The 13,392-nt window shown below is 45.5% G+C and overlaps 1 protein-coding gene across 5 annotated transcripts in view; it reads left to right on the top strand.

Moving 5' to 3' along the window:
- LOC121175525 (C-myc promoter-binding protein-like) overlaps positions 1-13,392 on the top strand; it is a 52,079-nt gene that overhangs the window by 33,780 nt on the left and 4,907 nt on the right. For 3 of the 5 annotated variants that reach the window (XR_005892746.1, XM_041029446.1, XM_041029347.1), the window contains 13 exons: positions 528-661; positions 1,548-1,680; positions 2,130-2,336; positions 2,481-2,609; positions 5,267-5,408; positions 6,536-6,664; positions 8,322-8,441; positions 8,732-8,869; positions 8,991-10,201; positions 11,115-11,352; positions 11,616-11,719; positions 12,038-12,213; positions 12,395-12,562. Coding sequence is in view for 4 of the 5 variants with exons in the window: in XM_041029446.1 (XP_040885380.1) it covers positions 528-661; positions 1,548-1,680; positions 2,130-2,336; positions 2,481-2,609; positions 5,267-5,408; positions 6,536-6,664; positions 8,322-8,441; positions 8,732-8,869; positions 8,991-10,201; positions 11,115-11,352; positions 11,616-11,719; positions 12,038-12,213; positions 12,395-12,562 (3,029 nt within the window). In the remaining variant the exon portion in view is untranslated. The remainder of the gene's footprint in view (positions 1-527; positions 662-1,547; positions 1,681-2,129; positions 2,337-2,480; positions 2,610-5,266; positions 5,409-6,535; positions 6,665-8,321; positions 8,442-8,731; positions 8,870-8,990; positions 10,202-11,114; positions 11,353-11,615; positions 11,720-12,037; positions 12,214-12,394; positions 12,563-13,392) is intronic. The other 2 variants (XM_041029585.1, XM_041029516.1) reach the window with 1 other exon arrangement.

Raw genomic sequence — 13,392 nt, 5'->3', positions numbered from 1 at the left:
AGTAGGAGACAAATGGAGGAAGATGGAGAACTGAATTGCACAGGCTGGTTTCAGCTTTTTGTGTGTGTGTGTGTGTGTGTGTGTGTGTGTGTGTGTGTGTGTGTGTGTGTGTGTGTGTGTGTGTGAGTGTGAGTGTGTGTGTGTGAGCTGCAGAGAGGTAGAATAAGTATAAACCAGAAGAAAGAAGAAAGGGAAGCATGTTCACTCGGGAAATCTAGGTCACCTGCCGTCATCCTCCCTCGGCTTGCTCACTCTCATTTTGTAGAAATTCTACTATCAGAGTAAGAGCTACAAAGCTGTGTCAGAATAATGCTTTAGAAAAAAAAATAGTAAAGGTAAATCATCCTGTGTCGGACCACACACCAAAATATTTATTACAGGGCATAATTTCAAGATCTGTGCTGTAGAACTCACCTGTCCAATGGGATACTCCCTACTTCTGGCTACTGTGATGGATGGAAGGTCGTGGTACCAGCCCCCTGACATCTGTGTGTCCTGTCTGTGTGTCCTGTCTGTGTGTCCTGCAGGTGGACAGTGACAGGCCGGAGGAGTCCAGGCTGATAGAGATTGATGAATCCCAGCGTAGTGAGCACACAGTCTTCATCACACCCCCAGAGCTGCCTCCTCTGCCTGAGGGGGAGGAGTATCCACTCTGCTACAGGTTCAGAAATAACCTTTCCTCTCACATGGGAGAATAGATCTAAACATGTTAACTTTTCTGTTTTATTCTAGATCGATTTTAATATTTGGTGGCTTCTAAACTCTTGGTTATTATACAGCCAGTCACACCACATCTTCTTACACTGACCAGCAACATGAATCATGTGCTAAGTTAGTCATTTACACAGACTTAACAGGCTGCTGCTTATGCTTTTAAATCACAAAGTGGAACTTGTAATGTTTGTGAATGTAAAAGATGCACCGCTCTGCCATCTTCCTGTTCGACATCTTCACTGAGACCAGCCGAACACAAGACTGACACCGAACAGCAGGAAGGAAATTGAAAAATCTGAATAATACATTGAGCTGCAGATTTGGTTAATTCATACTTGGAATAGCTGATTGAGGACCAGCAGGAATCCAGCTCCCTTACTGGGACCAGAGACTGAACACTGCTGCTGGACTGTGTGGATCTGAATATGTGCCATTTGTGTTCTGTAGTCGTGTTTTGCTCTAAATGATTTATGCCAAGAGATTTTTCGGAACCACTTAAGTTAAGCTTCCCTAATAATCCATAATGACCAGCAGCTTTCCATATTTTTAACCAGCTCTCTTTGTAGATGATTGTGACCTTTTTATGGTCGCTGTGACCTTAGATGCTGCCAAAATGTGCCTTTTTTCTTTGGCGGCACTGAGCGCTGGTTGATTCCTCTTGAGTTTAAATGAACATGAGCATCTAACAGAAGTGGTTTTAAGGATTTACAGCCTGTTTAGTTTCCATGTAGACAGCAAGAAGAGGAAAATGTTTTAGCGGTTTGTACAGGGAGACAGGGAGTAAATCTGTGTGCCGCCTTTCACTAATTTGTGACATGTATGTTCTTCATCAGGTACGATGGTTTCCCCGTGTTAAGTCTTGACCTGTTTGACCCCGTGGAGGGCCTGCGGACCCCCTCCTCCCGCCTCGCTGCCAGGCACAGCTGTCCCACCAGCCCTGCCCCCATGTTTAGACGCACCAAGCAGGTCAGCACAACAGTAACTCACAGCTGTCACACATTTGTTTGTCGAGGTACAGAACTGGTGCCTAAAACGAGAGCGAAAGTTCTAAAATTATATTCCTAAATGGCCAAACTTGCAGCAAGGGAAGACAACCTCCAGGTAACAATTTACGGTGGTGAGAAATTGCTCTCAAAATAAATGAAAGCCAATTTTACACTCAGCAATTCAGCATACATACAGAACTGCCAGGAGCAATTCACACATTTCATAAAATAGCAAAGGAAAAAGTTCCTTATTATTCCTTATTATTCTCTGGGGGTATTGAAAAGAGTTGATTTCACTGTAGATTTAGAGTGATGGCTGCTCTGATGACTTTGATTTGACTCACATTAAATCCAACTTTCACCTCCCCTTGAGCCTGAATTGTGCATTAAACAAAATATATTTTCCTTTACTCTTCCTCTCACCCACAGGAGATCAAATTGGCCCAGAAGATAGCAAAGAAGTACTCATCCATCCCTCAGCTGTGGTCCAAGTGCCTGCTCCGTCACTGCTATGGTCTGTGGTTCATCTGTCTGCCTGCATATGTGAAGGTGTGCCACTCCAAGGTGAGGGCACTTCGAACCGCCTATGACGTCCTCAGGAAGATGCAGGCGAAGAAACTGCAGCCCCCTGACGAGGTACATTACCTGTTCCCAAAACTTCCTCTGTCACTTTTATTCAACCAGAAACACTTTTGTTAGTTTTTGCTGAAATATTTGCACTTTAGTTCCCGATGTGTTCATTTTAATTTGGTTAAAACGATCACGTATGTACAAATACAGGTGTGCTACCGGGTGCTGATGCAGCTCTGTGGACAGTATGGTCAGCCGGTGTTGGCGGTCCGGGTCCTCTTTGAGATGAAGAAGGCAGGAGTTCACCCCAATGCCATCACTTACGGCTACTACAACAAGGTACATACCTCGAGTCGTCCTGTGTGATGTGAGTCTGCCGGTAACGGATCATATCAGATGTGATTAAAGAAATAAAGGTTTAATGAAGTTAATATTAAGAAAAACATCATGAGTTACTCAAATATTCTAAATTAGATTTGTTATGTTATTAATCCCATAAATGATGGAACAAATGAAGTTAAGCCTTGCCTTTGATAAAAAAAAGCTTAGCAAACAGTTTGATATATTATAGAGCAGAGTGATTGCAGCCTGGGTGTTGATTGTTTATTCATGATTCACAATAGCCGCATAAATAATTGCATCCAAATTATTACACCACTGTGCTCGTTTGCTTCGTCACTAAAATTCATTCCTCGCTGAGACGCTTCATCACAGTGATGCCACCGCAGACGCTCGGCTTTCGGATGAAAAGAAGCATTGGTGACATTTGCAGTTTCCCCCCAAGGTTGTACGGCATCGTGTGATCATCACACCCAGGTGTCAGGATGAATCGTGGTTATCAGCGTAACCTGTCCCTGATCTGGCAACCCGGGGAGCATAAAAGTAAATTGGGTGATGTGGGAGCAGGCTGTCAGAAGACAAGGCCGCAGTAAAGGTTATTCCAATGTGTTCTGACACCTCAGAGGATTTTATTTCATCTTAGAAATAGAAACCTCGGAGTCACCAAGTGGCTGATTCCTCCACAGACGCAAACAGTGTTCACTGCAGCTGCTGCCCTGGATGTTTTTTTTTTTTTTTCCTTTTATGCTTCTTTAGGTCTTTGAAGTCGAGGGATGGGAAGGAGGCGGGAAGAGATTTTGCGAGTGTGTGTGTGTGTGTGTGTACATATCTGTTCATTCTGGCATTCAGTCCCAATTAAATTCAGATGGCCTTTAGTTGCACACAAAATGGGGACCGAATATTTTTGGGCTTAGCTTTAACACAGGTTTCTAAAATAAAACCTCACTGTAATAAGTAAGGGAGAAGTGGCTAAATTAAAAGTAAAATTAAAAGCTAAATTAAAAGTGATCAGCAGCTCCAGATAACGAACCCGAAACCAAACTGAAACGAAGAACACAGCAAGATGAAACAGTTGATGATTTTCTGGGGAAAGAGCTGAAAAATGACATTTACTCAACTAAAAGGTTAACAAGAGACAGTACAAGAGAACACAAAGCTGCTGAAAACACCAACCAAATGTCAGATTATTAAACGCAGCTGAAGAGTGTTAGAAAAACAAAACACTAAATCGTCTCCATCACTTGTGGAATCTCTGGGAGATCTGGGAGTTTTATTTGGGAGGTGGAATCCAGCCTGGGTGCACCAAAGAATTTTACACACAATTTGTTTCACATTTTTTTCAACCCACTTGTTGTGTTAGATTTTAGCGACAACAGTGGAAATCCAGACGGTTCAATCCTGTAGAAAAACAACAATAACAAACCAAGAAGCGGCAACAACATGAAGCCGGGACAGACTCAGCTTGGTCAGGGAAAATCAGGGGCTGCTATCTGTTTTCATCTGCACTGGACTTTAGACTTAAAAACAACACTGAAATCACATGAACCATTCTCCAAAAAGGAGAACTCCGTGGTGAGATTAATGTATTTGTTGAGCAAGAACTCAGGTTGATAACAGCCTTTTAATCCAAATTAGGTATTGACCAGTCTTGTAATTCACTTGATGGGGGCTTGTAACTAAAACACTATGCTGCAGAGGTCTGGTACGCAGCTTCTTTCTAACTCAAGGTCTCCAGATTTTTATTTTTTAATCTTCAGACTTCTGGTCTTCAGCCCCAACAGATTCCAGTGGTGTTACTTGAGGACATTTATCAGATTCGGTGCAGCTCCCACTGGAGACACACAAAGCTTCATACAACTTTCACATATGCAGAAGTTCTCTCCCGGCCATGAAAGTCCATCTTTGGGGCCCTCACACATAAACACAGTGAATTTAGAGCCTTAACCAAAGCTCACAGTACTCTCTTAAACGCTCGGTGAGCCTGTTGCCATATCGCTGTGCTTTAATTGTCTTAACAGAATCACTGACAGCATCTCCAAGAGGGCAGACTCATTTCACCTGGCCTCGATCCGCAGAGCCTCCGCGCAGGAGCAGGAGCAGTGTAATAAAGCCAGGCCGGTGCAGTGGCATACCGATCGTGCTTTTCTCAGAGGGCTTCTGAAGAGTATTTTAGGAGCAGACAGGGACTGTCGAACGTGACTTGGCCACCAACAGCTGCAGTGCTTTTTCTTTTCCTTTTCTGATGCTGAGTCTGGCTGTGGATCTAATACCATGGCAGTTAAAGCCTTTGATGAAAAATTCATTCAAGGCGATTTTATATGGAACTGGGATTGGGTCAGTTTTAGTTCACTCACATCAAAATGTTGAGTTGAGACTGAAAGAATGAAGTGGGAGCTGCAGTTCACACAGTATTCAGACTCTTTATGCTCAGTGATTTAGTGAGTAGATGAATATAAGAACATTTCAGGGTCTGAAATAGAAAAAAACTCCCGTATACTTAATAATTTGAATTAAAAGTGAACCGCTACGAGAAAATGTGAGACTTTTCAAAGTAATTTGGCAGCAACATTTTTCCTTCAGTCGCCTTCTCTTGGTCTCCTTTCTCATGTTCTTCTCTCCTCCTCCATCTCGTCTGGCTCTTTTCTCCCCGGGTCCAGGCGGTGTTGGAGAGCACGTGGCCCTCCAGCACCAGAGGAGGATATTTCCTGTGGATGAAGCTGAGAAATGTCATTCTGGGCGTGGCGCAGTTCAAACGGGCTCTACGCCGGCACGCCCCCTTCACCCACAGCCCATTGTCAGGTACCTGTGATCAGTAACACTCTGCATGCTATCTCTGCTGTTGTGGTGAGACTTGGGATGCTCCCGCAAACACGACCAATTTCCAGATCTGTGGTTTATGTTTGTTTTTAACTTTATAAACAATACGTGATCCTACTGCCTCTCAAACAGATGCACCCGAGTTCAGAAAAGAAAATCAAACTAACCTCCGTTCTTTCTAAAATCACATTTGTCCCAGTTGAAAGGTAAAACTATAAAACACAAGTATCTCAACGTGTGATTTAACTCACCTGCATGCCGGTGAACACCTGCACATGCCCAGTGCATGCTAATCCCCCGTCCTGCTAATCCCTGCTTTTTTAAGAAGCTCCCTGTTAGCAGTGGTGAGCATTGTGTTTGTCAGCGCTCCTCGCCTGAGTTCAGTGGTGATAGTGTCACTGATACTGGCACAACTTGTCAAACATGGCAGGTTTTAAATCCTCTCATATATCTAATACGTTCCCAGTGACACAAGAGGTGAAAATTAATGGCCAGCGCTTAATTTTACACGTCCTGTTATTTTTCTGATAAATTCCTGGAAATGACTCTGTGATTTGGTAGTTATTATAGGGAACATATAGAGAAAGCTCTGCAACAGTTATCCAAGTCAGGAGTTGGACTTATTAACATTCAGTGACTTCTAAAGAGAACTAAAATCCTGACTTAAAAAATCCCGTTTAAATCCTAGTAAATATTCATGTATTTTTTTCCATGTATGTTAGATAGATGTTAGTTTCACATCTCTGCATTTCTGTTGTGCTGTGTAGTGATAAAAAACGAGCAGTTAGTTGGGATGAATGCACATAAGAACCTTCCTAAACATTTTATCCTGGTAACTGGAGATTATTCAGTTTGAAAAACGATTTGCTAAATTTGTCACATGTCAACTTTAGGATTTATATCAATTTACAGGTGGAAGATACAATCAAGGTACTGTTGCTTTGTGAGGTTTAAAAACTCCATGGAAAGCAGACGCATTGGGACATTTCTGGTCACCTGCTTGTAAAGATTTAAAAATATATATATGTTCAAAAGAAGAAGAGCAGGTGACTCCTTGTGGAGCAGAAATGGCGCTCGGTTTCCTTTAACTCGCTGTTGTCTCTGTTCAGATGGCAGCGACCTGGACGCTGTGAGTCACGGCAGCCTGGATAGCTCTGCCGACACTAACCTGGCCGAGCAGGGCCCCTACGCCACTGACTCCGTCAAAGTAGACCCCACTGACGATAGATCTAGCACAGGTACACTTCAGATGGCTGCTGCTTGACTCCACCTTTCACAGGCAGCCATTTTGTTCTACATCTTCTTCTTTTCTCTCAGTGACATTTTTTTTTTTTTTTTTATCCTCCTTCCTCATTTGTCCCGCTCACTGACCGGCCTCTTCCTCGTTTCCCTCTTAAACCTCCTTCCCTCTGCTGCCTGTTTTTCCGCCTTCCTTTCGTCCCTGTCGTCCATCCACGTCTGTCCCTGGTTTTGCGGCTGTGGTTTCTGCTCTGCTCTGTCCCTAACCCTGCCCTTCACTCTGGCCCTGCCTGTGTTGCCCTTGCATGCAGTCGGCCGTGGGGGCGGCGGCGTGGGCGCCCTGGTGGCCCACTCACACTGGGGGGGCTCTGAGCTCAGAGAAGCCACCCTCCACCCAGGTAAACCTCTCTGTCCGTCTGCCTGTCTGTCTCTCTCTTTGGTTGCATTTCTGTCTCATCTTACTTGCTCTGCAGTGTTTTTATTTTCTCACTTCTTCATCCGTCTCATTGCTACTCTTCTCCTCTCTTTCTCTCTCTTTGTCTTTATGATCTGTCCCCTTCTTTCTGTCCTCCACTTGTTCCTGTCGTCTCTCTCTCTCTCTGTCTGGCACATCACAGTCTGCTGCTCATCTCTCGCTCATCTCTCCTTTGCGTTTCTCTCTTACTCTCAGCCCTCGCTTCACCACCGAGTGATTTGTCATTGTCAATTACGGCGAGTAATTACCCAGAGGCACATTCTTTTTGATTACGGAAATCATTTTAATCACGGAGATGGCACCTCTGCAGGAGACGTTGCCCTGTGTGCAGAAAAAGTGAGAGAGAGCCACAGCTCGCAGCACAGCGGGAGGGAGGGACCTCGATGTGCCGCTCATTGATTATTACAGTCCTGGAATGAGTTTTGTCACTTGCCATCAGTTGTGAGTTGCTCCGTACTGTATTACGGCCGTGCCACGCCGCCTCATGCTTTATTTAGAGATGACGGCCAGCGAGGGTCATGGGAAAGATGAAAGAGGAGAACAAATGCTCAGACAGCTGGTTGCCTGGAGACCCGGCGAAGTTCAAGAGAGAGATGGAAAAGTCAGCCTGGAGTGACGGCAGCTTTTCTTTTTCCTTAATGTCAAGTCTTAACAGTCAAATTCATAAGCGGCTGTGAAACTGCAGCCTGTTTCCTCACAGTGAGCGTAGACCTGCATGCCCTGAGGAGGATTCTTTTGTCCAGCTCAGCTTAGCTGGTTTTTCTCTCTGCTCCCTTCGGCAGCGGTGTCTCCCATAATTGAGGAGATGAAAGCGAAGGAACGCCTCGCTAGTTTTTTCCCTTATATTTCATTTACCTCTCCTGCCACAGTGTAAAGCAGCAGTAGATTCACATTTTTTTTTTATTCCAAAAAGCCTTTAATGGTTGTGTTCAGGAGATACGGTGAAAATAAAGGACTTGGCTCTCAAACCTGTGACATGCAGTGGTGTTGAAGAGCAACTGTTTTAAGAGAAGAGGTGCTGTTTCGAATATTTTGTGCTTGAATCCTTCCTACGTAGATTTATCACCAGCTGCGTTTTACATTTTTGTGATTTTGTGGTTCAGTATTAGAGACCTCAGTACCTGCTGTGCTCCCTTTCTTCTGTTTAATCTGTTTCCTTCTCTGTTTTTGTTGTTCTCCAGGAGATCAGTCAGATTTGGGTTATAACTCTCTGTCCAAAGAGGAGGTTCGGAGAGGAGACCCCAGTGCCCAGGACGCCGGCCCTGACAAGGATGACAAGAAGGAGAGCGACTGCAGCTCCTGTCAGTAGTCTGTCTGATCTGATATCACCCGATATTTCTGTCTACTGTACTTTCTTCTAAAAAAATGATAACTTGGCAGCCTCGTAGCCACACGGGATTTCCCCTTCCTCCGCCTTGATCTCCCCGTCTCCTCCAGAGATGATTCATTCTTTTTGGTTTCTCATGCACATCAAAGCATTTCAGCCGTGTGTTGTCCTCCAGTGGATTTTTTTTTTAAAGAACTGTAGGTGATTCAAGCTGTGCAGATAGTTAAAAAGCATGATTTTAAATTGTAATTTTTGTGTCTGTAGTGTCAGAGACAGAGAGCGCCAAAGAAGACTGCCTTCCTCAGCTGGACATCCATTCCTCCTTCAAGCCCCGTGGCATTGTCCGCAGCAGCTGTCCGTATGACGATTCATCCTGTAAACCCAAGAGCTCTGCCAGTGCAGGTACAAAAGAAAACTTTAGTGGGAGTAGATGCTGGTAACCGAAATGTTTTTCAACATAAAAACACAGGAGCCTTTGTAAACTGTTGGTGACTCTTACATACTCTCTCCCCCTCTCTCTAAGGTCATGTTGCAGGTCTCCTCTTCACCTCCTCCCTGGATGAGATCGGTGAAATCCAGACCAACAGTTTGCTCAGGAGACATAAGAGCGCTCTGGAGGAGGTGGTGGGCAGCGCCAGCAGCGGCTCGGCTCTCGACTGGCAGGGCGTGAGGGGCCGCCGTCTGAGCGGAGACACGGTGGGCAGCAGCGGCAGCGGCACCACTGTCCTCGGCCTCGGTATGAGCCAGGGAGAAACCGACCCAGAAAAGATCGCAGGACACCTGGGCGCAGATGCCATGATTCTCTCCGGCGCCAGCTTGAGTAAGAGTAAGAGGCCTCATTCGCTGGCTTTGGGAGGGTTAGAGGGGGCTGCTGCTAAGGCAGGCGCTGCCAGACGCGTGGACTACAGGACGGAAGTAGTGGAGATAGAGGGACAGGACTCCAGTGATGAGGACAGGAGTAATGCAGACGCCATTTTTGATTTGGAGGATCTGGATTTGGACAAACCTGGCGTCAGCTCTCATAAAACCAACAAACCTCATAAGAAAGTTGTGGAGCGCAGCGCCAGCTACGGTGCCGTGAGCACCCTGACGTCCAGAGGAGCTGTCAGGCGCACAGGCATCGAGATGGGCTACGACCCTCTGTCACTGCTGGCAGCAGAGTCACAGTCGGAGCCGCAGAGTGAGGATCAGTACCCAGAAGGGGATGAGGCCAGCACACCGAGCGCCCACAGGCACCTGGCCCAGGAGATAGAGCTCTACATGAACCACATGGGCAGCCCACTGAGCAGCCGCACGCCCAGTCTGGACCTGCAGGATGCAACCAGCCCCCTCCTCCTCCACCCCTACTCGCTCTCTGCCCCCCGCAGAGCCAGCCTGCCCCACAGCTCCCCCCTCAGGACTGCCGGAGTGCCACGCTCCCGCACGTATTACCCTCCCTCACCCTCCCAGTCAGTCTCACGCCAACGTCTGTGGTCGTCACCGCCCTGTCGCAGCTCTAGCACCACTCCCAGCCCCAGCCCTCGACCCAGCCCTCGACCCAGCCCCTTCAAAGAGAGGTTAGACTGGTGGAGCCAGGTGTCGCCTTCACCGTCCTCCTCCTCCTTCGCTCTGGACACTCTGCTCACACCAACGCTGGATGTGTTCAAGACCAATGTGGTCTCGGCTGGGAAGGGTGTGGCAGAGAAGGCGAGCCGCTGGTATTCCCGACTTGCCACATACACCACGCCTACCAAGGTACACAGTCTCGTTGTCTGACTTATCTTTATGCACTGCACTACCAAACAACAATTTGACAAATTAAAAAAAAAAAATGAAGACATGATGCCCAAATTACTTAATTACCCGGCACAAAAATTTAAATCACAGGGTTTCTTAACCTCCTCTGGGCCTGTTTTCAGGCCTCAGCATTCTCGTGATCACTTAAATAAAATTGTTATGTGAGTCTGAAATTTGACTGTTATTTTCTGTTTTTAAGAGAAAGAACGCTCCAAATAAGTTATCAAGAAATAGTGACCTAATTTTAAAACTATATGGTGCATTTTCACTTAAATATCAGCCACATCTCAGCCTGTTAGTGTTCAGTAATGCAAAGCAAACACAATTTGTATTAAATGGGCTAAAACCTGCATAAACACTGGTGTGATTATAGTTTAGCACTGTAGCAAATCATTTTTCCGTGGCATATGAAGCTCTCATAAAAGCTGTAGTTGAAGAACTGAAGGTTGGGGTGCTGCTGCCATCTTGTGGCTCAATGGTCAAAAACAACAACAAAAAACAAAACTCCGCTGAAACCACGCAGACAGCCTTCGGTTTTTTTTTACAGTCACAGATTCGTAGTTGGTGCCAGCCCTCTCCTCCTGACGTGCAGAATTAAAGCCATGAGATCAACCTCCCTGCCAGACCTTTTGTTTTGTTCTGAGTGCTAAATGTGGTTTAGAGATCTGGAAACTCGAGTGTTTGCAAACTCTTCACTGTAACTTCTGTTACTTTAATCAGCAGCACAGTGTGTGTGTGTGTGTGTGTGTGTGAGGTGTGGGGATATCAGTACAAAATGTCTCATGGTTCCCATTAAATTATATTGAATTTTTATTTATTAGTCTCAGTTCATGACGACGTTAACCTGCCTGGTTCTTCTCCGTTCATCCAGGACGGTCACAGTGACCGCCTCAGTGTGTCCTCCCTCGGTATCGGAGATCCAGACTACTCCTCCCTGCTGGATGAGGACGACTACAGGGAGTCCGAGGGCTCCTTGGTCTCTCCTCAGAAGAACGGCCACGTTGGCCCCTCTGGGCCCCGCAGGAGCCCCAGACGCAGCCCCCTCCGAGGCAGACTGGACAGCCCCACTGCAGGTTCCAGCCATGGGAGACCCACATCGCTGCTTCCTGGTAAGACTGACCCTCATCGCAGTGAGAGTGATGGTGCAAAGGTCAAACAAACAAAGAATTTATGCTGAAAACTAGAGGAATTTTGAAAATTTTTATTTGCAACATTAAAGACTGACAGTAACAAAACTGTCCAATGTCCATTTTTCAGTTTTTCTCCTAAGAATATTTCTTCAGCAGTTACTAGAGTTTGAGTAATTGAACGTCTGAATCACTGACTCCTCGTGTGCCGTCACATGTCCTGATCCTTCTTTATTCTCCTGCAGGATGCGTCCTCTCTCCACCTGGCTTCCCTCTGCCAGACAAGTCGGACCTCGGCTCGTCGCGCTACACCAGCAACACCAGCATCTTCAACAACTACGCCATGGAGGTGAGTCAGACTACAAGACGAAAAGTAAAAAAGTAGAATTCAGTCATGGGGTCAAAATATTTAAAGACTGGATGCAGAAGCCAGGAAACCAGAAATAATGCTTTTAGGCAGAATGTCTTAATTTTAATTCATTTTAATCTTTTGTTTATCAAACTGCTTCGGCTTTGGCTTTGTAATAAACATATAAAGTATCATACTAGTATCATACTAATAAAGGAAAAAAGTATTGTATATGAAAGCTACCATTGGTCTGTGAGCTCACTTTGCCCAGTAACAGTCGCTAAACTGAGCTCTGCCTCTGTGTGTGTGTGTTTCCAGCTGCTGATCTCCAGCTGTTCTCGCTGTAAGACGTGCGACTGTCTGGTCTACGATGAGGAGATCATGGCCGGCTGGACGGCAGACGACTCCAACCTGAACACCACCTGCCCCTTCTGTGGAAACCCCTTCCTGCCCTTCCTCAATGTGGAGATCAGGGACATGCGAGGACCCGGCAGGTAAACAATAAACTTATAAACAAAGGATATAAAAACATTTTTATTTTTCAGATGAATTTTTAAAAAATATATTTTTAAATATATATATTTTTTTTTATTTATTCATCAAGATTTGCTTGATGGAGCCTTTTCTCCATCAGGCTTTTTACAGTTATTCCTTCCTTTTCTCTCTTCCCCACAGGCTTTTCCTGAAGGGCAGTCCATCTGTGGACGAGGCAATGACCTCATCCTACTCTGCCTCGACAGGTTTGGACACAGGGACGTCCACCTTGTCCACGCCCTGTCCCACGACAGCTGTCTTCCCTCCCTCCCCTGTGATTGCTGTCCAGGAGTGCTCGGGAGGCGAAAGGTGCTCACTGCATTTCAGCGTTACACCACATAAACACAAGAGTCAACATCAACAGAAAATACTTTGCATGAGATAAACATGTCGGTGTGGATGAACACGGTGACAGTGCTGACAGTCGCCATCACCATCACAGCTTCAGAGCTTTGAGCAGGAAGTATGACACAGATCTACCTCAGAATATAAAACTTTTTTGTTGTCAGGCTGTATTCTTGGATTTGCTGTATGATTTTTTTTTTCATGGCTCATCTTCATGCAGCTTCCAGTTTGTCTGATTACACAATGCTTTTGAAGTAGGAACCTACTGTAGCTGCGTCCACTTGCTCCCCATCTGCATTGTAAACGAGCGACGTGAGATAATCTGCAGCACCTGGTCCTAACAAAGCTGTGTGTGTGTGTGTGTGTGTGTGTGTGTGTGTGTGTGTGTGTGTTTTATACATGCTGGTATAAAAACCCTCATGTGGTTATGAAATGTGTGAGCAACAGGGATGAACAGTGTGTGACACGCTGATGCCAAGATATCAGCAGAAAAGAAGCTATTGGCTGTATTTTGTTTTATTTTATTTCCTGATTATTATTAATGTGATGTAAACATCTGGTGCCAGATGAATAAACGACGCATATGCACAAAAACCATGCATATGCTAATTTAGAAAACACCAGTTTAATGAATGCAGTGAGAATGTGCACAGCTCATGTGGACATACAGAACTCACACACCCAGTTTCACAGTGACTGAGAATCAAAAGACAGAATCACCGAACGTGCAGCTTTATGAATGTGACAGAAATAAAATGCATGTGTATGCATATGTCTTTGTGCGTTTACACAGT

The sequence above is a fragment of the Toxotes jaculatrix genome, chromosome 1 (assembly GCF_017976425.1).
Source record: "Toxotes jaculatrix isolate fToxJac2 chromosome 1, fToxJac2.pri, whole genome shotgun sequence".
NCBI classification, from domain to species: domain Eukaryota; kingdom Metazoa; phylum Chordata; class Actinopteri; family Toxotidae; genus Toxotes; species Toxotes jaculatrix.
Note: the sequence above shows the minus strand (reverse complement) of the source record. Positions and strands in the feature narration are given on the sequence as shown.